The sequence below is a fragment of the Chamaea fasciata genome, unplaced genomic scaffold (assembly GCF_029207755.1).
Source record: "Chamaea fasciata isolate MVZ Bird 193981 ecotype frontalis unplaced genomic scaffold, bChaFas1.0.hap1 SCAF_6, whole genome shotgun sequence".
Taxonomy (NCBI): Eukaryota; Metazoa; Chordata; class Aves; order Passeriformes; family Sylviidae; genus Chamaea; species Chamaea fasciata.
In genome coordinates, this window is record NW_027094091.1 from 67,972,064 (window position 1) to 67,996,072 (window position 24,009).

The 24,009-nt window shown below is 38.7% G+C and overlaps 1 protein-coding gene across 11 annotated transcripts in view; it reads right to left on the reverse strand.

Moving 5' to 3' along the window:
* BLTP1 (bridge-like lipid transfer protein family member 1) overlaps positions 1 to 24,009 on the reverse strand; it is an 87,567-nt gene that overhangs the window by 7,250 nt on the left and 56,308 nt on the right. For 4 of the 11 annotated variants that reach the window (XM_066186698.1, XM_066186694.1, XM_066186693.1 and 1 more), the window contains exons 48-72: positions 23,591 to 23,684; positions 22,549 to 22,599; positions 19,526 to 19,732; positions 18,479 to 18,717; positions 17,626 to 17,870; positions 17,009 to 17,114; positions 14,977 to 15,074; positions 14,687 to 14,872; positions 13,806 to 13,974; positions 13,097 to 13,308; positions 12,257 to 12,455; positions 11,599 to 11,658; positions 10,525 to 10,751; positions 9,512 to 9,642; positions 8,419 to 8,542; positions 8,151 to 8,260; positions 7,366 to 7,456; positions 6,779 to 6,841; positions 4,998 to 5,242; positions 4,185 to 4,400; positions 3,861 to 4,041; positions 2,784 to 2,976; positions 767 to 928; positions 525 to 664; positions 153 to 354 (exon numbers count right to left, since the gene is read on the reverse strand). In XM_066186698.1, coding sequence (XP_066042795.1) covers positions 153 to 354; positions 525 to 664; positions 767 to 928; positions 2,784 to 2,976; positions 3,861 to 4,041; positions 4,185 to 4,400; positions 4,998 to 5,242; positions 6,779 to 6,841; positions 7,366 to 7,456; positions 8,151 to 8,260; positions 8,419 to 8,542; positions 9,512 to 9,642; positions 10,525 to 10,751; positions 11,599 to 11,658; positions 12,257 to 12,455; positions 13,097 to 13,308; positions 13,806 to 13,974; positions 14,687 to 14,872; positions 14,977 to 15,074; positions 17,009 to 17,114; positions 17,626 to 17,870; positions 18,479 to 18,717; positions 19,526 to 19,732; positions 22,549 to 22,599; positions 23,591 to 23,684 — 3,951 coding nt within the window. Of the gene's footprint in view, positions 1 to 152; positions 355 to 524; positions 665 to 766; positions 929 to 2,783; positions 2,977 to 3,860; positions 4,042 to 4,184; positions 4,401 to 4,997; positions 5,243 to 6,778; positions 6,842 to 7,365; positions 7,457 to 8,150; positions 8,261 to 8,418; positions 8,543 to 9,511; positions 9,643 to 9,843; positions 10,045 to 10,524; positions 10,752 to 11,598; positions 11,659 to 12,256; positions 12,456 to 13,096; positions 13,309 to 13,805; positions 13,975 to 14,686; positions 14,873 to 14,976; positions 15,075 to 17,008; positions 17,115 to 17,625; positions 17,871 to 18,478; positions 18,718 to 19,525; positions 19,733 to 22,548; positions 22,600 to 23,590; positions 23,685 to 24,009 lie in introns of all 11 variants that reach the window. The other 7 variants (XM_066186697.1, XM_066186696.1, XM_066186703.1 and 4 more) reach the window with 6 other exon arrangements.

Consider the following 24,009-nt stretch of genomic DNA (forward strand, 5'->3'; position numbering starts at 1 on the left):
AAAATCAGATTTTGAAAGCATTTTCAAACATGAAATAATACTTAATGTTAACAGCAGTATTAAACAGACCAAATGCACTTCAAATTGTGCCCTCTAGCAGCAATATAGCTTAAATATTCTGTGTATAGAATCAACATTCACACACATATTACCTGGTGCTCCAGATTTACTAGCTGAATTCTTTGAGCCACTCTGCGAAGTACTGCCACCAATAGACACACTTTCTGATGGGTATGTTGTGCCTAAAGTTTCCAGTTCTCCTCGGTTGGAAGAGAAAACAAGATCCAAGGAAGGCAACTTCAGCATACATTCAACTCTGGACACCGGCAAGCAGCTGAACTTGATTTGAGAGGGCTGATAGGCAGAAAGAAAATAAAGCATTCAGAACGGACACTTGAGTTTTTATTCTTTAAGAAGTTTTTAAAGAGTTTTTATTCTTTAAAAATCAAACTTAGAAGCATGGATTGTTTAGAACACAGTGACTAAAGCCGGTTACTACCCTGAATGTTGAGTTAAAACCTCACCTGGACTCGTACATAAACCACCACGTCTACAGGGAAGGAGGAATATGCTGATGTTGAGGATGACACCAAGGATGTTGTGGACTCTTCTAAGGGATCTTGTATATCAAACTGTCCCATGTCTTCATCCTGGGAACTAACAGCTTTTAACAAGTACAAGAACTCATTAGAAAGTGGAATTTGAAGGGAAAAGCAGCTCAATACCAAAAAAGCACAGAGTGCCAGAATACAATTATGCAACTGACCTGTGTAATTCCTTTCAATGGGTGTGATGGGAATGGTTTCAAGGGCTTTCTCCAGGAAGTCCAGGAGGCAGGGGCTGATCACCATCTCCTCTGGCAGTGACTGGAGCGCAACCCACGCGTAGAGTTTAGCAGTTTTCACTCCACCACTTCCTTTCCCTTTGGCTGCAACATTGAGAAGATTCATTTGTCTAAGCCAATACCATTAAGCAGTAACTGATAAATATTAGAAGACATTTCATAACTTATCAAGCTGTGCCTACTGATTTCCTCTATCATCTGAAGAGATCTAGATCAAGTCTGCTAGAACAAATAAAGTCATTAAGCTTTCACTTTGCAAAAATAACCATTAGTCTGTAAGGCTTAATCGTAGTAATTCCATTGCTCATGTTCTCGACCAGGCACTCTGTTGTCATTGTCAACACCTAACTTTTTAGAAGCTAGCACTGAAAGCAAACACAGACAGTCTCCTCCAAATACCCAGTGCAAAGTAGCAGCAGTTGACTGGAAATGAACGTGGTATTAGGAAAAATAAATGCTCAAGTCTGGAAAGAATGTCAGTTTAAATACAGAAAATACATCAAAAAATTAAAACTGCAAAAGGCAAGTCCTACTATATTTATGCAAAGAAAGACTAAAGATTCTAAACCATAATTTTTGAAAGCTTGGAACTAGCCAGAGTATAAACTAATAAAAATGTTATTGTCTTTTAAATTTGTAGAAGAGGAATCTTGAATCCATGCTCATCAAAATATTAATATGCAGAGAAGATATTAGTACCGCTCACTTACTGTCTCTATGCCATATAGCTATTAGAATGAATATACATCAGTGGAGACATAGATTTAAAATTCTCCAAGAAAAATATAAATATTAATTACTAACACAGACATTAAAAATCCTTTCATTTCCTAATAAAAAAAAAAAAAACACTGACTTTTCATTCTGTGCAAACTATTCTGCCCCATGTCTCTGACTACATTGTCCTATCTTACTTTTACTGGAAACCAAAGACAATACAACAAGTTGGTCTCCATTCCAGAGGAAAAGTACTATTATAAAAAAACAGTATAGACAACAATAAATGTGTTTCAAAACCATTCAGGACTAATAAATACTTATAGAAATATGATGCATAAAGAAATAAAGCAATTACAAGCCAATCTCTAGTCTGGAGAGGCATTTATATTATCATACAAGTGCAATTTCCACACCAAATGCAGAGCTTACAGACATTTAACCAGCAAGACTCAGTACCTGGACATGATGTGATAAGAATTCAAAGGCAAAGAGTAGAAGGAAGACAGAGAACAAAAGTGAAGTAGCACTTCTAAACCACTACACAACATCTGGTCATCATAAAGAGGATGGCCACCTAAAGGAGTAAGAGCTAATGGTTCAACAGCATGGAGAATTGAGGAAGATATCCCCATTTCACTGTTCTCTCCCAGCATCTCTGGTGATTTTATAAGGCAAAACCCACAAGCCCAACTTCCAGTTATTCATTTTACTTGGTGACCAAGTTCTGACAAAACACCCAAGGAGAGAAGAGTGAATGTCTCAAAAATTTGAGATGAAATCTACATGCCTCTGGATCTGACATGAGATAACAGCCTCCTGCTTGAAAACAGGAATCACTGGAGACAAAACAAAGCTTCTATTAGAGCTCATCTGACTTCAAATCATGGCTATTTAAAGGCCTTCAATGGGTGAGATATTTACAGATACTTACACTTATCAATATTCTTTTGTTAAATGAAAACTAGGAGAAGGCAGTAACAGTCCAACACTGGGATATGGTGACTATGACAAAAATATTACTGATACTGGTTTGGCAAACATTGCCTAAAAATGCAGCTTCATGAACTGCATTCTTGCTTCTGGGGTCAGGTTTCTGCAGCCAAAGTCAAGCCTGCATAAATACAGTGCTCCAGGTAAGGTGCAGCCAGATCTAAAGGCAGTAGATTACACCAAGGAAAAATATATCCATGAAAGGTTCAGAAAGTTTGTCTGTAAGTACCTGATGGGATGGGTGGGGGTTGGGGAGGAAGTAAGGTGTTAGTCTTGCTGTGGATAGTGCTAGAGAGAGGAGGAGATGTGGCAGTATCTTTCATACCATACAGCTTGGACTCTTTGGAAAGGGTGCGTGGCAAAGAGGATCCTCGAGAAGTGTTTGGCGATTCAGTCTTTAGAGTCTTGGAGTTGTAGTGCAACTGGAAAGCAAAGCAAGATCGAGTTATTTCACATGAAGAACTTGATTTCTCTACAGCCATTTGGTGTCACGCTTTCCCTCCAAAATTTGTTTCCTCTCATTATTTACAGCAATATCATTGTAAGGTACATTACATTCCAATACACATCCTATACACAAAAAGACCTGAAAAATTAGTACAAAAAAAAAAGAGATAAATTAATAAACTATTTTAAAAAATCAACAAAACACAGAGAAACAGGAAATTTATTATTTAGGAAGAGTGTCTAAACCTTGTTTCTATCTCTGTTACATCACATGCATCGTGGGCCACCTGTGCACACAGCCTCCTTTCTGTCTTAATGTGTGGTGGAACTGTTCAACTGCTGAACACAGGCATACAGAAACTGGCATAAAAAAATCAAAGTAAGATATTCCAAGATTTCACACCTCCTCTGTGTGCACAGTAGACTATTACTGAAAACACAGAACATAACAAAAGTTGTAGAGAATGTGTAGTTATTTCTGAATTTGACTAAAAGCAGCAGGCAGAACTTGAGGTATAACTGTTATCCCAGAAGGCAGCCTGGAATACTGGACATGGATACACACAGCCCTTCCACATTGAAAGACTAGAAAAGGCCAAGCTATATCAAGTGAGGAGCATTTGATTTATGGCCTTGCCTCAACTGAATTGCATGAAGTCTTCCTTCAGCAGTGAGAGATTTTTCCCTGTTCTTACTCCATTAGGATTTCAAATCACAAAATACAAGGACATTTCTGCTGAGACCCTTTCATGCTCGGATGTAGAAACAATGATTAAAAAACCAAGGGAGTGTACAGTTTGACTGAGTTGGAGAAAAAACATTGTCACTGCCTCCCCGCTGAGTTATCCCTTCATTTTACCTTTACATCCACCCCAGGAATATAAAACACTGTTGTTTCCACATCACTGGATTTTGTCTGTAGAGATGATGGCACTTTCTTGCCAGCAAGTAAGTGAGTAGTAGATGCATAATTAGTTTGAAATTTCTTCTTTTTTGAAGGAGACTCTTGATCCAAACTCCTGGAACTCCGATCATAGCTCCTGAAATAAATATACTCATGTTATTAACGTAATGTCCTGTGTCACACTGGGCCAGAACAATTGCAACTTATGGTGCTGTTATTAAGCAGTGATAACTACTAAAAATGAAGTGCTGGTAAGGAACTAACACACGCATTTCTTACCTTCGCAAACTGATGTCGTCGTGCTCTTGCTGGAGCATTGTGGGATGCAGCACACACTTCCCACAATCGATTTCAACCCTGATATCAAGCTCAAAGTCAATGTTTCTCTCTGTGGTGGTGCCAGTGACACTCCTGTTGGTGGGTGTCGTTGGCCAGCGCTCAGTGAACAGCTGGTGCACAGCAGCAAAGCCCGTGGCTTTCTTGCGAGAGGTGCTCCTGCACGGGCACAGGTGTGGGGCAGGTATCAGCAGGACATTTACCTCAGTAGGCGCTACAAGGCATTCCCAAACTATGTATAATCTTATAAAAACCTTTTTGGAAAAGGCCTTATATGATATGAAGCAACACAGTGACCCATCTTGTGTGAACATGTTACAATTCTTAATATAGGGTAGTACAAAAACCTAAGCTTTTCTTAAATTCGCATTTAAAAAAGGAACAAGAATACATATACACAATAAATTTCATATTTTTAAGTATCCACAATACTACATATAGTATCTGGAACTACACCCTGTTCTGTGCCTCAAAAACCTCACTTTCCAAGTTCTTTTATTCTGTTCCAAGCCCTAGAATTTGCAACAGTTACCTCCTTTTCCATCCAGTCAGGATCCCTCCTCCCCACTCAGTCACGTCTAGCGAACGCAACCTCACCTGCCTTCCACACACACACTTGAGTGTATTCAGTACTCCATCAACAACAAAATTTGCAGCTTTAAATTCACTACTGCAAGTTTGAGAGTACTGAAAGTACTGAAAGTATATTCAGGTGTCTTCTCAATTTCTGTGCTGTTCCTCAGGGACGCTACTTACGGTGGTTTCCTATAAAAATACGTCCTCTCCCTTTCATGGTCATCCTCCTTCTCTGAGTCTTCGCTGCTGGAGGATAAGCTGTCATCCCGGCGTCCCTCTTCAGGCTGGAAGGGAATGCCGGGTGAGAAGACTACTGGAGTTTTGGGTGAACCAAATACCGAGCATGAGCCTTCACTAGTAGATGAGTAATGGGAGGGACCATCAATAGTTACGGACAAAAGGTCCATTTCTGTCTCCTCTGGAAACTGATTGTGAAAAGACAAAAAGATAGTAAATTTCCACAGATATGATTTCCACCGTGAATGCAGTAGGTAGATCTGGAAATAAAGAAGCAGGAGTGTTATGAGAAACTCTCACTTCTGAGTTCCTCATAACACAGAGAGAGCAGGTAAAGGAATTGCAAGAGGGATTATGAGAAAGAAGGGAATGAAAGCTTGGTGGGGCGACCTTTGCCGTTGCCTAGTGATTGAGCTCAGCCTGGTAGACAAAGACTCATCATGCTCCTACCAATTTAGACGGAAAAGAAACACTTCATTTAAATTTAAGAACTATTTTGAAAGAAAAGGACAGAAGGCAGCCCAAGTGCCCATGACTTGCAGGAAGCGTTAGTGAGGGCATGCAGGGCACTACACAGAATGTACAGCACTGCCCCCGGGCATCCCAGCCTGAGCATGGAACCAAATGTCCTAAAGGGGCCTGCTGCTTCTCACAGAAATCATGCCAAAAAACAATTTTCCAACATTATATTCTTAAAATGCTTGGGAAAAGCATCTACAAGTGTTAAACACCAGCACTTCCTATGCAGTGTCACTGTAGTGTCACTGTAGAGCTACACACTTGTCGTCCGCAAATTCAAATTAGAGCTCTGCTGAACAACTGGCATGATGTCAGGAAAATACATTTTTTAAAAAATATTCAACATTTGATATCTCTAAGTGATTGACAGTATTCTGCTATGCCAACAAAACCCTAAGCTAACTGGGCTTTTACATAGCAACAACAATAGGTAGGGTAGCTTTTAAATGTGAACCTATTTAAATGTGTAAAGCACACTCCCAGGTATCATTTCCACCATTCTCTCAGAAACAGGAATTTATTTCCTGGGAGCATGAGGAGACTTAGAAGGGAGAAAAAGTACATTACCATCTCTTCAGGGTTTTTCCTTTGTTTGTTTAGTTTTGCCTTTCCTGATTTGTTTAGAGTTTTGGGTTTGCTTGACTAATTTCTTTTGTTTTTAGAAAAATACTATTTTCCCTAAACATGGTTTTGAAAGCAGTTAAAAAACTCCACTTATTCTCAGGATATTAAGTTTTGGAACATTCCCTACTTGCTATTATTTGAAAATGTCTTATTCCACATTAAATGTAAGAATTTTAACAGAAATGAGAGTGTGAGAAAATGTCCTCCCACAGGTAATTATTTTGTGCCAGTGTTGATTGCCCTTACATTGGAACACAGTGTAACAGGTGAAGGCACACACTAAAATCATCCTCTAAAGCACATTTCAAGGCTAGACTTGGGCGACTTTACATCAGTCTTTCAGCAAAAAGCCAATAATTCATTTTACAAGAAGTTTTATGTCTACATAAGGGTGTAGAAGCACTTTGATTTTTGTTCATCAACAATAAATCACGTTCCTCTGCGTATTTTACGTTCTGAAATATTTTCATATATACATTCTGTTTAGCTGAGTGCAAAAGAGATGAAATATTGAAAAGCAGCTCCCTATGAGATAAATTAGTTCTCTGGCAAAGAAAATACTTGTTTCTGCTCAGAAATACCTGAAAATACCCTTCCCCTGGACAGCTGGATTGTTGTGCAATCCCCAAATCTGTTTGATTCAACTTAATAGAAATGAAAAAAATATAGAAATTAAAACAATTACAATAATCTCAGCCATGCAAAATGAACATTTTAAAAATGAGAAAATATATTAAAAAAACCCAACAAGAAAATAACCTCGAACCAATTCAACAATCCATTTCAAACACTGTGGATACATCTGTAGACCTACACCAAACTAATACCCATTTCCAAAACTCTAAATATATTCAAACACCAAGAAAACCTAGGTGATCTTTTGCACATCTCTGACAAAAATTCCAAGAAAATTACTACTGTGTGAGCCAAAAACACAAATCAAGCCATTTCAAAATATTTCTCTCCCCTAAGTCAATCAATATCTGCACCAAGAAACCAAAATACATCTGTCTTCTAATGAAATAGGTCTATCTTCCAAGAACACATCTGTAATTTGAGGCAAACGCTAACAGAAGCAGATACAATTCAGGTTTGCCTGTGTATAATTATCTCATGAACTGGTGACCAAATAGCACAGGAAATATATATCATATAAAGTAATTCTTACAGAATCTTGTATGTTGAAGGTTACTCTCGGCCCAGGAGATGCAGCATCCACACGGATATCTGGGAGGTCTTCACTGTCTCCCAGTCGAGAGCTACAAGCAAAACAAAACCAAAACAGCTTCTTGAGTTGTACTACAGGATTTTAGGGTCATGCAAACATTTAACTACACAAATATAAGGTCATACTTAATCACTTTTTTAGGAAAGAATATATAAAATCATAACTGAAGCACTTGGGTACATGAAAAGGAAGGAGGGGGAGAAGAAAAGAGAAGGAAGCTGCACACGACTTGCCCAGTACTTTATCTCTGCTAACTTCTCTGTGGAAGCTTTTCAATCCTGAGCCAACATGCAGAAGTTACAGAAAAATAAGCTATTTGTAATCTGCCACATGGGACAATTATTCACACACAAAAAAAGCATCTCCCTTTCTTCTCATTACAAGAGCCTTTTTGAAAGGCAAATGATTATAAATCAGATGCAGAAAACAACATTATTACAACCACACCATTCTTCCTTACATACATTTCTTCAGTATGTTTTGAAAACAGGATTCTGTAGAAAACCCTAAGTTGTAGAAGTGAAATCTTCCCAGAGGTTTCAGAAAATTTGAGAAAAAATGCTGTTTAGAACATGCCTGCCTTGCAAAATGACCTCCTCCTATCCAGTTCCCCCCCCAAACAGCTGCTGGTTGTGGTAAAAGGACTCTTCAGGCCAAAGTCCAACATTTCCCCTGTTCCATGTGCTGTTGTGGCTGCCACAGATCCCAAATTCCTAGAGGCTCACCTTGTTCTGTCCATCCTCTTCAGAGGTGGCCTCCCTGATGCCGAAATGCTCTTAGATCGGCTGTAGCTGGGTTTGTAGCTCAGACCCCACTTGTCTTTCAAGGAGGCAGCCTAAACCAGAAATAGTATTGAAATGCAACAACTGAGAACATAGAGGAAAAAACCCTGGCAAGCTAAAATGCCAGTGCACTTGGGAGTGCCAGCAAAATAAAAGGGGTTTTGGGACATTAAATGCTACAATATTCTCAAAGCACTTTAATCCAGCTCACCCTCATGCTGGATCTACGGAGCTTTTTGCGGACGTCCCTGCGGATGTCGTTCACAGCCACCGACTCCAGCTGCTGATAGCGTTGAATTTCTTGGTTTATGGTCCCTTCACTTGCACCTAATTTCCTGGAGATAAAGCATGGTTGAGTTATCTTACAGATATTATTTCCACGATTTCAAAAATCTGTCTTGTAAGAATGCTTTCCCTGGGAATTATCCCGTTTTCTCTTTTGTCCCAGTACTTATGACCAGTGCCAAATACAGCTACAGAAGGATGAAAACAAACATTTAACCTAAAATCCTAATTTCAGATAAAATTTCCCTCTGGATGGTGCCAGCAATTTCATTTTAAGTACAAACAGTAAAACGTGTATTCCCTTTTCATTATTTAACACGTAACTACCAACCTCTGTATTCCCATTGCAGACAGATCCATTTATAGGAAGCCTGTCTTGGGGAAAAGGGAGAAAAAAGCCCAAGCAAGCCCAACAAATTATGTTTGCAAATACTGTTAATAAAATACACAGAAGGTCAGATGAAATTTGTGAAATTTGAAATAATTTTTCTTAAGGGTTTTCTCAAGTACAGTGTAAGAAACTGTTCAAGTTTTATCTTGAAAACATCGTGTACAAGATGCAAAAAAAGGTCAATTTAAATATGCTTCTTCTTCTTCTTCCTAAGCTTATTACAGTTTCAAAGTAATATATTTTGCTAAAGTAATCAACATGACAATAAATCAAGATGGAACTATGATTTTGAATCAATAGGAAAAGGATTGTAGATCAGTCATTAAAATGCAGAGTCAGAAAAAATACAGACTCATCTGACACTTACAGAACAACCAGAGATATTTGAGAGAGTACTTGCATATATAGCCTTTGCTTTTGGAATCCAAAGGGACAATCTTTAATTTTTAAATAAAGGCAACGATTTTATTAAATTTAATTAATTTTAATAAATCAATAATTAATTTTGAAATAAATTAATAATTGATTATTAATTTTAATAATATTTTAATTTTTTTTATTATTGTGGCACTTAACCATAACAGTGCCACAAGATGTATGATAAGAACATAAACCAAACCCCACTTACTTTAAGTCGTCAATGACTTTTGCTTGCTCATTGAGCTCTCTAATATCAACTAAACGCTTCATGAATTTCCTTCCTCGCTGTTCTCCAGTTTGGATACCAGAAGCTCCCTGCCGCCGGTGATCTACGACCTCCTGTTTAAAAGAAACGTTTCATTAATGCTTTCATCAAAAATTGGATCTCAGTACATTTTAAGCAGCAAAGTGAATTTCACACCTTCAAATTTGGACTAGTGCATGCAAAAGAATCAATTCATGTGAATAGACAGCTGATTGGATGTTTTCCAGTGATCCAAAGCCCATCATTCAGTTAGACACGCTGTAACTACTACATACATGTCCCCATGAGCAGGATCTGCCTGCTTTCATATGTGCTCTGCTAGGCTGGAGCAAATCCTGCTTCGCTGAGCCCAAGAGATATTCTACAGGCACAGAGTATCGGTGGGTTGGGGGGCTCAAACCCAGCAGGTGATTTACAATCCGCTGCCCAAATGTGAGCTTGCGTGCCTCTCCACCCAAGGAGCCTCCACCTGATTTCTGAACAACAAACAGGAGCATTAGTATGCTGGGATAATGTTTCTACTGTCAGCAGGCAAGAGACATTAAGGAAAAGCTGTTAAAATGGTTTTGTAGAAAACCACAAAACAAGGTCAGCAGCGTATTGAGTAGAAGTAGGGTTTTTTAAAGTTTTTCTCATGTTAGTAACTTACTCTCCTGTGAAGAAAACCTAGAAGAAAGCCACGGCTTTTACAGTTCAGGTACCTGAGGTTAGGTGCTGTGTCCCCTCCATGTTTTCAAATCCAGATCAATATTTCCACATAATACCAGCAGAGATATGATCTGCAACTTTTTGCCTTTGAAATATGGAGTTAGAAAACACACATAGAAACATTTCTGATTTGCAACAAGACTTGTATGAGCAATAAAGACTCTCATGCTGGACTCAAGAGTAAGACCTTTCTATTTGACAGAAGACTTTTTCCAATTAGTATCACTTACTTTGGTGGATTCACTTACTGCATGTATAGTGGGAGACATGGTGTCAACTTCATCCTCATCTGAAAGGTCAGCTATGTTCACAGAGTTGAGGTCAGCAATGTCATCAATATCTTCCTCTCCTGTCAATGTTGTGAGGGTGTTGCCCAAAGCATTCAGTCTTTTCCCTATGTTTGGATCCATGTGGACATCAATACCACACATCTTCCACAACACATTCAGTGTCCAGGTTCCAGCACTACTACTTTCTGTGTTAAAAAAAACCTCAATCAGTTTAAACAGCTTTTCCTCTTTTAAAAAATCCCCCATAGTGAATTATGTACTCATTAGCCAAGACAGTGTTTGTCAGGTATAAAAACTGTCTTTCCTGCCCATTCTGTAAAAACACATTCCACGACTGAAATGCTTGATGAAAATACTTCACAGTATTTCTTTAACAAGTGATATAATGAAAATACATTCCCTGCAGAGCAAGTAAAGAGCATCTCAAGCTTCAGCTCATTCAAATGCAAGCAAGTACACCATTCCAGATCAGAATTTCTAACAGCAAGCAACAGAAAACATCTTTCTGCATGTACAAATGCTGACCTATTTATTCAAGTCTTGAACAATGATGCTGGCAGATATTATATTATATTATATGTGTTGTGTGCCTAGTGAATATCCTGTCTGCCCAGGATTTTTCTGAGTGCCACTTTTCAGCATCAAAATACAGACCTTGCTCTAAGCATAACTACACAAGATACTGGTTTTCTTTCTAGATGGGAGTATGACCAATACAGAGACTGACAGCTATTTCTGAATGTTCTGGAGAAGGTCCAGACTACTTAGACTGGGCAGAGAAGGAACTTGGGAAAAAGAGAAGCCTTTTCTGGGAGAGGAGAAAGAGAGATGGCAGCTCAGGGTGCAAAGCCTCAGCATGAGGAAGATTTAACAACCCCTAGGAGAGGAAGCAATGGGACAACATTACTGTTACGGCAACTATTGCTGACTCTTCTCCAACCAATTAAATTAAACACAGTTAAAGGACTTAAATTTCACACTTTATGTATGCTTTTTTGTGTAGGACTTGATTTATTGAAACAAGCACATTACCTGCTGCAGCTTGTCCTGTTGTCCTAGAACACACTTCATAGGTACCATCTGGCACAACACCTACATGAAGCATTCAAAGCAAATACACTGATTAGGCAGCCAGTAAAAGTTCCTTTAGACCAGTCCTTCCCAATCGCACCCTCAGTCTCCTGCCTGCCATAGTTAAAGAATGACAGGAGTTCTAGTTTTATTTCCTAATGAAGGACTTCTCTTATTTAGTAAAGTGAACCTACTCCTAACATACAAAATTCTAAATACATATTATGTATAAATATATATATGTTTTGAATCAGCTTAAAATTCCATAAAAACTTTTGAATTTTCACCATTCTATATATAAATTTTCTGTATTAGACTATTAAAACTTACTGGGATCTTATGAAGTTATATAAAAGCAATGCATCCAACTCTTCCAACATCTCTCAGACAGAGCTTTAATTATTACAATGAGATATAAAGCAGCAAAGTTTATTAATAAAGGAAAACAACAACAAAGGAATATAACCTTTTAGATCCGTACTATTTTGCTTTCAAAAAACAAAAGTCTTTTTTTTCAGTTTTTCTGGGAAAGCTCAGCTGTTTTTCAAGTCAATGGAAAGGGTAAAAGTGGATTTACATCTGAAATACTCTTGTCCAGTATGAAATCACCCCCACTTACATGCATTCATGACTAGATCTCCTCTTATTTCTGGTTTCCAGTCATCCCAACTAGTCTCAAAGCCATCAGCAAAGCGGATGCAGAAGTTTTTAAAATGACCTTTGCTAACTAAAGACTCTGAGGAGCAGGCAGTGATGAGTGTGCTTTCAATGGTCAGGACTAAAGCAGAGCCAGTGTCGAGATCTGCAGAGTGGTTAGACTGGAAAATAAAATCACGGGGAGAATTTACTAGTCAGTGCAATGTCACAGTGATGTTATACATTTACTAATGCCATTTATCTTTCCCTATTAACTGATCCCCTGCTCATATCTCCTCCTCTTTTTCCTTCCCTGCAGAGAATTTCAAAAGCATCACCTCTGCCCATACAATGCCCTGCACTGCTGTTTCCTAAATGCAAAACCTACATTGTAAATTTATTAGGGCAGTGGGAGTCAAGCTCATCTGGCAAAGGAACAAAAATCCATGTTCGAGCAAGGACTATAATCGATATGACCCCATAACCACAGAACACAATCCCAGGATCAATTCTTTTTCTCCCAGAAAGATGACACATGACTTCATTGAACAATGAGGAAAAAGTAGCTTTAATTTTTCTGTGGGTTTCTTTTGGTGTTTATTTTGATGTGAACAGTTATGTACAATCTTAAGTGTACAGACTGACTGATTAATTTCTAGCTCTGCATATGAACATCCATAATTATGTTTCTCTGTAAAAAAGCCCACACATTTCCTTTTATAAAGCTAAATCTCTTTTGAAACATTCATCACCTGGTTCTTGTATATGTACCACACACAAATTGGCATTTTAACAGACTTCCAGTAGTCCCACTTTTGCTTACCTGGGGTGTATTTGTGATGGGCAAGCAAATTCCTAAGTCATTGACAGTCAGTTGAAGGAACAGGGTCCCAAAAGCCTGTGCAGAGGTTTGCTGGATTCCAGGCAGCATATCCACCACTTCTTTTGTGGCCATATGAATATCTTTATGTAAAGCCATTCTCTGTTCATTCCAATTGTCATACGCTGCCTTGTAGTTCAACCAGAATAGCACAGCTTGATGAGGAAGTCAAAAATGCTTAATTAAAATCAACATGTTAAGAAGACCAGTGCATGTTCACTAAATAATTTTTTTTTTCCTTTTTACAGCTCTTCCATTACTTTAAGTCAAAGTATGTATAACAATGGACACACACACATTCAGGGCACAGTGATTGGGCCCATGCTTCAATGGACAAGGTGGACAAACCTGATCGTTTACCATCAGAGTGAATACATTAAAATAGAGAAAGTCCTGTTGTTTTCAGCTTTATTCACCTGTGAGGATTTTCAACAGCAATCTCCTCCAAACCATCTGAAAACTAATCACCTCAACATGTGGAATTTGAAAGTTTGACGACAGAATTAACAATCTGTTAGGATGGAGGAGATCTCCCAAATTTCTCAGCTACTTAACATGAAATATATTGGGTCTTGCATAAACAAGCCTTTTGAGAAAAAAAAATGTCTTCCTCAGCATGAACACAAATTTCTAGCCATTGTCTCTACAATACCTCTGTCAAAGGCCACGGGCTGGGCAAAAACAATGGGTCTGTTCAGAGTAATAAGCACAGCTTCCCTGTCTGATGAGCCACTGATTTCTTCTCGGAGAGCATTCCTTAATCCAATTCTTGTCTTGAAATAGGCAACTTGATGGAAGTCTGAGCCAGCTTCTTCATAAACCTTAAAACGTTCCAAACAATGGGAGGAGTTCAGGGATGGGGAGTGGGAAGAAAAAAAAAACCCCAAACTACTGCAATTGACAAAATATAAAATTAAAACAGCAAGTTGTGTCCTTTCCTCTTCTTCTCCTCTAGCCGAAGTCCCTTTGAGGATCTTCAATATTCTTGCATTAAGGTCTGATCACAGCATTACTGTCTTTATTTATCATAAGTTTTTAACTAATAATATAATGTAGCTATTTATATTTCCAGATCCACTATTGTGACAGTTGATTTACACGTCCTAAGATTTCTATTCGTGTGTTTGTTTCTAGGCATCACAAAACACTTTCATATCCTAGAACGAGTGATTCCAGGTAACAGCAGGTTTAAGAATACAAGAAGTACAACTGCCAAACCAAGACAGACAAACTAGGTCAAAATGTAGGTCTAGCAAAGTTTGGTTCTCCTCTGATCTTATTCTTTCATTCAAATATTCTAAAAATTGTGTCAGTATCAACAAAAGTTTCGAGTTGGACTCAGCAGAAAGGCTACTACCCTTCTAAGGGGCTAAGAAGTTCCAAGATATTAATAGTATGGGGGGAAAAAAAAGCCCCAAAACAAAACAAAAAAAAAAAAACACCCAGCACTGTAGAACAACGTCTTGGCTTGATTATGTAGTTTTTTATTACACATTATTAAGAACATTACATCTAAAGACTTTGAGCACTAACCTGATGTTTAACAATCTGTCCCAGTGCCAGATTCAAATCCACCTGGCATTTTCCAAACAGTTTGAGGTAGCTGCTGCTTCCAGGCATTGCTTTGGTTTGCAGTCTGTTGGAGAGCTCAAGTTCTATCAACCCCGTTTCAAACCTCACAGCACGCATGGAGGGAGTCGTAGCTGTCACCTGAATTCCCTAATGGATAAGGAAGTTATAAAGTTATGAGCATCTGTTTCAGAGACATGATGAGAAAGAAAAAAAAAACCCAAACCACTACTGTTTTGTCATCATAAGGTTACCTTAAACTGCAGGCTCAATGAGTAAAGAAGAATTTTTGGTTTGTCTCCATCTGTTGTGCCATCATGTTCATTCCAAAGAGGTATTGGCTGCTCCCCTCCTGTACACATTAAATATGCATGGTCAGTTTTACCAAAGAAAACATTTTAAAACCAATACATATAAAAAGGTGACCATGAATTAAGTCTCATTTTAAACAGTGACTAGTTGAAGGTTTATAAAAACAAATGAGTATTGAAGACATCCGTGCAGATTCACCTTCTGACATATAATTAATATCTCTCCACTAAGAATAAAGGAACAGAGGCCTGTTCCTCCCTCCTGGGAAACTTTCCACAGGAAGTCTCAAAGCCTGTAAGGAGTGAAACCTACTCTTCAAAAAAAGGTGTTATTTGTCCCCTGCACCAATGTATCTCCTACTTACCTGACAATACATGTTTAACATTTGACCAAACACTACGCAAATTCCATGAAATTATTTTATTTTTGGGTTTACTTCCTCATCCTGGCATATTTCATCCCAAGTTATGTACCCTTGAAGAAGCAATCTGGTTTTAATTCTCCTTGAGATTTATCTACGTCCCAACTTAGGAAGAGCTTGTTGCTGGAAAAGCAGCAATTAAATTCTGAGAGAATTTAATTCTCTCCAAATATGCCAATTGATCTAATTACAGTTATTTGATGGTAAGGACAAGCAGTTAAATCATGGATTCAAAAAAATCCTAAGCAACAATAAATTTTTATCACTCCGTTTTATATCTGGATAATTTTCTTTTAATCAACACTGCCTTCAACTTCCAGATGCAATTATTATGGACTGCGCTATTCATTAACTAGCTCTCAGGCTGTGCAACTTCACCTTCAGTAATTGGTACTTACACAGTTCTTATATAAGGATAATACGCAAACAATATTTTAGTGCAACACAAACCGTAATTAGGAAGACCAGTATAGCACATCACACTAATTGGTATTTTCAAGACATTTAAAAAAAACACTGTGCTCCAAGCCAGAGGGACCAAGCCAATTTCTGCCCCCATTGTTCTGCACTGAGCACCCAGACCCACGGATTGCTGACCTGACCACGCCCCTGCTGCATTACCCCAATATGGAAGACAACAGTCACATTTCAAAAACCACCAGGCTGCTACTTGCAATACCAATTTACAGCCTGGAAAAGCAGAGAACCAGTACTGGTAATAAATTCCTCAAATAAAAATGCAGGGGAGATTGAAATGCAGAGTCTAAGAAATGCTGTAAAAGCTAATACAGGTTTCCTGGTTCAGCACTGTATGCTCCTTTACAAAAAAAAAAAAGAAAAAATTTAATAGAATAATGACAGCTGTCAGAAGATTTATTCTTTCCCTAAGCATTTTCTTAATACCCAATATGAATATATTTCGGCTGGAACAAATATCAGGATGTTTGTTAGCCTTCAGGGAATTTGGCATTTTCCATTTTCTCCACTGCATTTTGTAAGTGCCTCAAGGGCACGTCATGTGGACCTGCACCATTCTTTTACTGCATTTGTATACCTGAATATATATACACACACACACACAGAGGGACATGAGAGGAGGTGTACACACAGACACTCTTTTCACTTAGTTACCACTTTTTATTCTTTCTTTCCTCGTGATGTTTCCAGCTATTGATGAATCCTTCCACCAAAAATTAGCTGCATTTCTGTAATAGCCTTTTAGGATAACTCAAAAAATGTTCAAATCAAAGGAAGTGAATACAGAAAGTAACCCAGCCATGGTCACACCATGGAGAAACACAGAGGCTGATGTCCAGACTGCCAAATAATCCTGCTTCCCAATAAAAGTCCTGCTTATGATAGACCTAGAATAATTTCCAGAGCCTCTGTTATTATTTCAAAGTCCAGTGCTGCTTCCTGCTGCTGCTTGTAGTGCTAGAAGTGAAATGAGGGTGTGTGTGAAATTCAAGAGCCAGTCCTAAGAGCTACATAATATTGCCATCAAACAAGGTGTGAGGATCTTACTTAAAGCGGCTTTTAAGTGTTCTGCTTACCTGAAACCTTCTGTATGACCTCATTTACTTCCTTCATGAACACCTTTTGCACAAACACTAAATGGTTTAAAAGGTCAGTCGTGAGATTATGTTCAAAGGAGCCAACCTGCAGAAGCAGAACATTTGAGAACAAATCTTGGTTTTAAAAACAGTGGATTTTTAGGTTTTCTCTTTTAGCTGCAAACATCAGTATTCTCAGTTTCAAATATGCCAGACTATTTTTCTGACTAAAGAATTTGTTAGTAGGAATGCCCTGCTTTTCCCCAGCAGGTAGGTTTCTTTTAAGCAGCATCACTTTTCTCTCTGGGAAAATTAACTATGGAAATTGGCACACAAGTAAAACTTGTGAATAGAACACTCTGTGTCGAGCAGAAAATTTTATATCACTAACTATGTAATGTCATTATTGCACTTGGAGCTGTCTAATCACAAAAAAACCCCCCACCCGGCTATGAAACAATAAAACAGCCTTCCAGTTTTTCAGTATTTGGATTCAACCTGTAAAACCTGAGAGCTCTGGATGAGGCAGATGGTTAAAAAAATATGAAGATGTCCAGACAGAATTGTAACAGAAGGGAAAGAAGTTATCAAAGATGACTGCAGCCTTCAAGACCTACCTCAGCCACACAGCGCAGGTAGTTCCCCTGCAGGTAGTAGCCTTGCTTGGCAGGGAGTTCATCGATGCTCCAGATCTGGTCAGAGTAAGTGTCATGCTCTTCCATGACATATTTCCCTGACATGGTGACAGGAGGCAGGTTGAGACTGGCCGAAGGAGGAATGGTTGACATGTCAGTGGCAGAAACTTTGGAAGTGAAGCGTAGTCTGTGGTTCGGAAGCTCAAAATTAAATCTGGTTTGGGCACCTGTAAGAGGAAGGCAGGAAAATAAAAGGTATGAACTGGGAAAAGAATCTCTTACTTATACTTAAATTTAAGAACAGTTTTTGAACAATAAAAAAAAAATTGAAATGTTTAAAATGTTATTGAAGTGCACAGACCTGAAGAACTACAAATATCCAGCCACATGATTCTGGGTTGCTTTAATTTCTAAAGAAAACAAAGACTCCACGGTATTAAGATTGAGAAGGGAGTCATACAAGTCACCTCAAGTGTACTGAGGCCTTCCAAGACTATTTTCAAGTAGCATTACAAATTAAAATTTAATTAATCAAGGATCATAAACCGATTTTAACAGTCAGAGAAAGCTTCCTGGGAGGATGCTATATGTGAATGTATACATGTCTTCATGTGCTCTTCCATTCTGCCTCTGGGAATTGTCTATAACAACCACAGTGTAACTTCTCTATATGGGCCCATCTGATTGAAGCCCACATCAAAAAAAAAACCAAACCTGATGGCAGCAGATTCAAAGCTCCAGTTATAACTCAACAGAAACACTGACTGCTTTTGGATGCTTACAGGAAGGCCAAACTAAAAGCAGTGACCTTTTTTAAGTTCCAGAGAACTGTTACCTGTCATTCCATGACTCCTCATTCTTCCCATCTTGTATTCTGCCTTCAGGGAGGGCAGGAGCGCTGCTCCGATAGCAATCCCATCTATCATGGCACTGAACTTCAGCACAATGGGCTTCTTTTCCAAGCCTTCTGGCAGCTGTGGGAATTCATTTGTCTCAACTGGCGTTTGATTGATGCTTGTTGGAGTCTTCTCAGAGGGCAGAGGAGTCGCCACGTCTTCTTTGGCTGGCTGGGGCCTGTGGACCAAGACAAAGAGTGAAAAACCCTTCCTGTTAATCCATCTGCCTGTCCCACTGTCTTGGGTTATGTAACCAAAAAAAAAAAAAAGTTTATTCTATTCCATCTGTTTTTTATTCCATTCTTTATTCCATTCCATTCTACACCCACTTGGGAAGGTGTTTTTTCTTTATCTGTTGTAACTCCAGGAGGGAGGGGGCGGCTGCCTTTCTGATAACAAGCCAGCTGTTGAAACCAAGTGAGGCATTGTTTCTTATCTCTGGTCACCCTCCCACTACCTCCCAAGCCAGCCGTTAAAACCAGGTGGGGCACTACTTCTTATCTCTGTTCACCCTCCCATTACCTCCATGGGGATATCTTTTGTTACTGGGCCATTAAAGCTCACCAATGACATGACACATTACATCATCCCATTGTGAGATGCTCTACCCAGGGAGGAGGAGCCAAACCATTTCCACCTAGATAAAAAGGAGCCACAAGTGTCACCAGACATCCAGTGCTCCCACGGGACTCCCGAAGGAAGACCAGATCCATCTCTGCAGCCTCTCCTCTACAGGACCACATCTGCCACTCCAGGAGGGCTGACTTTTGGACGGTTTCCAACACCCCGACCAACAGGGTTTCAGGTTGTATTCTGACTCTGTCAGTGGTCTTTTATATTATTGCATTTATTTTATTTTACTTCTTTTTTTTTTTCTTCCTATTAAATTGAATTTCTGACTGGGAGTCTGTCACTGGTTTTGCTTTCAAACGACTACACCCACAGATGCCTGAGGTAGCAAAATCCTGGGATTTGGGAGCACTCACGCAGTGGAGGGCTGCCGGATGAGGTCGGAGATCTGCTTGGAGAGCTGGTGGGAGCTGCGCACCATCATGCTGTGCAGTGTGGCCGGGTGCTGCGGGATGTTGATGCTGATGGCCCCCACCTTCACCACGGCCGCATTGTTGGTTTTCAGCCCCCTCTGGGCGCTGTACAGGGCCTGGGATTTGGCAATGCTGCACTTCACCACAGTTCTGACAGCAAAAGGGAATAGCAGTTATTTGCACGCCCTTCCAGTTGCAAGTGAAACTGGGTTTTTAAGTGTTAGCTGAATTTTGAAGTAATGTTGTTTGTCAACTATACCCACATTCCTTTTTCTTTCACTTTACACACAGATGCACTACATGCCACAAACAACTACGCTGCACTTAAGGGAACTACACATCATGCATGGCAAAAATACCTGTTCAAAACTGCTTTTCTTGCCTAAAGTAATTTCAGTGCATACACACCAGGCTGCACACAGACAAATTTGCACACACAGAAACAAAAAAAGAGCCTTCCATTTCAACTCCTGTTCAGGAATAATCTTGAATCATCCTTTTGGTAAAAAGTCAAATCTGAGTTTTGCATCCAAATACATTATTGGAGGTAATACTTAACAGTAAATACACAGCACATGATGGATGAATTTGTGAATTAATACTGATGTTTAATTCAAACTTATTATTCCAATATACATAATCTAAACTTTATTTTAATGTTGAGGAGGATATGGTTCACAATGGTTACCCAGGATAAAAATATAACTGCACTAAGCTGACAGGTTTTGATGTCATACCAGAATTTTGGCATAGCAGAATTCACTAAACTCCTATTAAAAATATATACTGAAGTAACACATTCATGTTTCTATGGTCAATTCCTGGAGGGTTACCCAATGGAAGTACATTATGCAGCCAACACAGAATTACAGCCTCAAAGAGAAGGACATGTAGTTGTCAAGATGCAATACATCAGCTAAAATGGCTGGAAAATAGACTATAAAATTGCAACATTTAATCCAACTTTCTCAAATACTGTATTTCAAGGGTATAGTTAAAACATTTTTGTATCCTATTTAAATTGTTAATAGACAGTTTAGTCTCATGGTGAAAGATACAACATTCTATGAAATCCACCCTCTAAGTAATGTTTCTTCTTATGTTAAAATATCAGCGAGCCCCAAGCAACCCAGACGTGGAAATACAAACCAAAAAAGAAAAACAAAAAGACATCACCCTTCTGCGTATAATCAAGAAATACACAGGCAACTACTGGCCTATCAACAGCAAATTAATTGAGTGAAGTTCAAGGAACATTCTCAGATTTTCACAGCTATGTAAGAGATGTAAGTGACCTAAAGCAGTTCATAATTAATATTTTAGGGCAGACTGTCAAGTAGAAATGATTTCAAAATATGTGACGAAGGAGGAAACAATTCACAACAATTTTCAGAAAAACATTATACAAATAAACATTACTTAAGGCCAGAATTGTTTTAATCCACCTCTTTAAAAGAAAAACATAATTATTTCTCTTGATGTTTGCTCATTTCCTACTCTCTTCCTGCTACCATTCTGACTCAGCTGTTGTGAAGCCAATCAAGAATACATTTCCATCTTCATCTATAACACAAAATACTACTGCCATTCAAACCACTTTAAACATTTCCTTAATTAAAAATGCATTACACCAGTATAGCTGTTACCGGAAAAACAACCCTCAGCGAAATTAGCTGTGCTTTTCTCCATATTTCATGCAAAAAATTAACTTCACCACTGCTTGCCTGCAAAAAGCCTACTTCCATGACAAAATGAAATGTGGACCAACTGTCAGGCTAGTCACTTATAATTAAGGATGGGCAGTTTGCTTACCTACAGTGATATGCCTGTAAAACATCTGGTTGTATCTCATTAAAATCATCAATCATTATTTAAGTTACATACCAATAATTCTTCCAGAAAGAATTCTATATTCTCACGTCAATACCATAAATGATCACCCTCCAGACAAATTTGTGACGAAGTCTTTGTCCCACCATAGAACTGACTACAAGGCCAGTACTCAACAGACTTTTGGGAATGTTGTAAAAAGTTTTGGGGGGAGAAAAAAGTCAGCAGGAGGCCCAAAACACACAGGAACTACTGCACCCAGTCAGCTGAAAACTCAGGCAGCAGCAGATACCTGAGGAGTAAGTAAAGGGATCCTTCCCTTAATTCCAGCCATAAGGAATTTACTGTCTAAGCCAGAGGCTGTGTCGTGCTCATGACTCACCACCAGACCTACCCTACACTGATTTATCCAATTCTTTTAATCATTTATACTTTTGTTGACCACACCATCACGTGGCAGTGAATTCAACAACTCAGCGATGCACTGGTTCAATGCTGCTACCAGAAAAGGAACACAAATCCCAATATTTTCCCCTACACCACTTGCAGTTTTACAGTCCATCACCTATCTTTCCAGAGCTATGAGGATATTTTAAAGTTCATCCTGTATTACTACAACACTGAATAAAGAAACACTGTGAGAGAGGAGACCTGCACCCACACACACAGTTCTTCAGCATGCCTGGGAGTTAAACCAGCACACAGGAAAATAAAGACAAAAAGGAATGGCCCTGCTCACGAAGACACTACAACTGTCACTCCAAGCACACCAGTTACAAAGCAAATCTCACCTCTGCGTTTTCTTACATTTATCAACAGTATTTCAGCTCATTAAAAGAAGTACAGAAACAGACCTGAAGAACTACAGGGCCAGTGAAACCATTCTAACATTACAGTAGTGAATGCAGTGCAATAGCAGCCCCTAAAACTATATTGCTGACATTGACAAGGGCTTTTTTTTAGGCAGATATTTAGCAGACTTCATTTAAAAAAGCCTATCTAGGTAATACCAGATGTTAAACCAAAATGTATTCAAACAACATCTGCCTCCACAATCACACACAGTAGGAATGCAGCCATTAGCTACACAACACAGAGTTAATTGCAAGACTATTAAACATAATAATATGACATACAGAAACTCTTGTTTGGCTGTGCTTGTAGGAGATGTAGGAAAATCCTCCAGTCTACAGATGAAGATTGAAGAGAAAGCAAGGAAAACAAAAACAAAGCAAATAAAGAATAAACAGTCATGCAAAATTAGTCAGTTAATTACTTGTAACCCACAATATGACATATATTTTCAAAATTACCAAGTTGAAGGTTTTGGGTTTGCTCATGATTGTTGTTATTAAGATTTATCACTATTTCCCCCCTTTCCTTCTGTACCCTCCCTGTATGCAAAACAGACATGAAGAGCTTCGGCCACCTTCAGAAACCCTTTGTGACTGTCAGATTGGAACTTTTATTTATCCCTCTGAAACAAACTTATTGGAAGCAATTTAGCTGAGGAAATTACAAAATTCTGTATGTTTTAATTTCTACGTAGCATCCTCCAAACTACCCAGGAATTAAAAGGAGAGAGAAACTCAATTGACATTGTTTAGCCCCTTTCTACACGAGTCATATTCTAAGACCAGTCCACATACTGAGGGTTACCCAGCTAACACCCCAACTGTGTGAGGAAGATCTGTGCTACAGAGAATTGTGGTTCAGCTCATTCTGCAACTCAAACAGAAAGAGATGCAGCTGGGAACAAATTAAAATAACGCATGGTCTTTTAGAGTCTGTGAACCTGGCAGAAATAAAAAAAGCCAGAACGATGTGGATGCTGAGCAAGTGATTCATGATGTCCATGCACAAGAAGTGGTTCTCTTCCCCTCCCCTGCCAGGTTGTGTCAATTATATAAGGGCTGGGGAAGGGATATTAGAACTGTAGAAATAACATGAGAGAACACAGAATGATGCATCATGAGAGTTGAAAAACGTATCTATTAAAGAGACACTATAGCTCTTAAACAGGAATAATAAGCATCAGTAGCTTAACTACTCTCTAAAAATCTCATATGGTTCGAACCGACAAGTTTCAAAAATCAATTAGAAGCATGAGAGGAAGAATACAACTCATACCACTTCTATGAACTTGAACAATTTTAAATTGTGAGACTTCCTACTTACTGGATATTTGGGGTAATTCCCTCCAGCAGGACGATATTGACACCCCCTATGTGAGCAGTGGCACAGGTCTCTGTCATCTTTTGGTGCAGCACATCTTTAGGAAAAAAAAATATTCAACAGCGTTTCAGTCGGTGCAATACTTCAGGTAGGCTTACTGCTTTTAAAAATATTGCAGCAGGAAAAAGAACTGAAAAATTACAGCTTTAGCAGTCACATTAAATGATGTCAATTATAAATTGTGACATGAAGAAAGCTTTAGAAAATATGTGTCAGAAGCTTTTACACAGCTTACATGAAAATGCTCCATGGCATTTTCTGAAAATCTTGCATCCTTTTATAATCCTTCAGCATCCTAGTAATAGTTTTTTAAAAGAACTTGTTGAATATTGTATTACACACACATATTACACGTGCACATG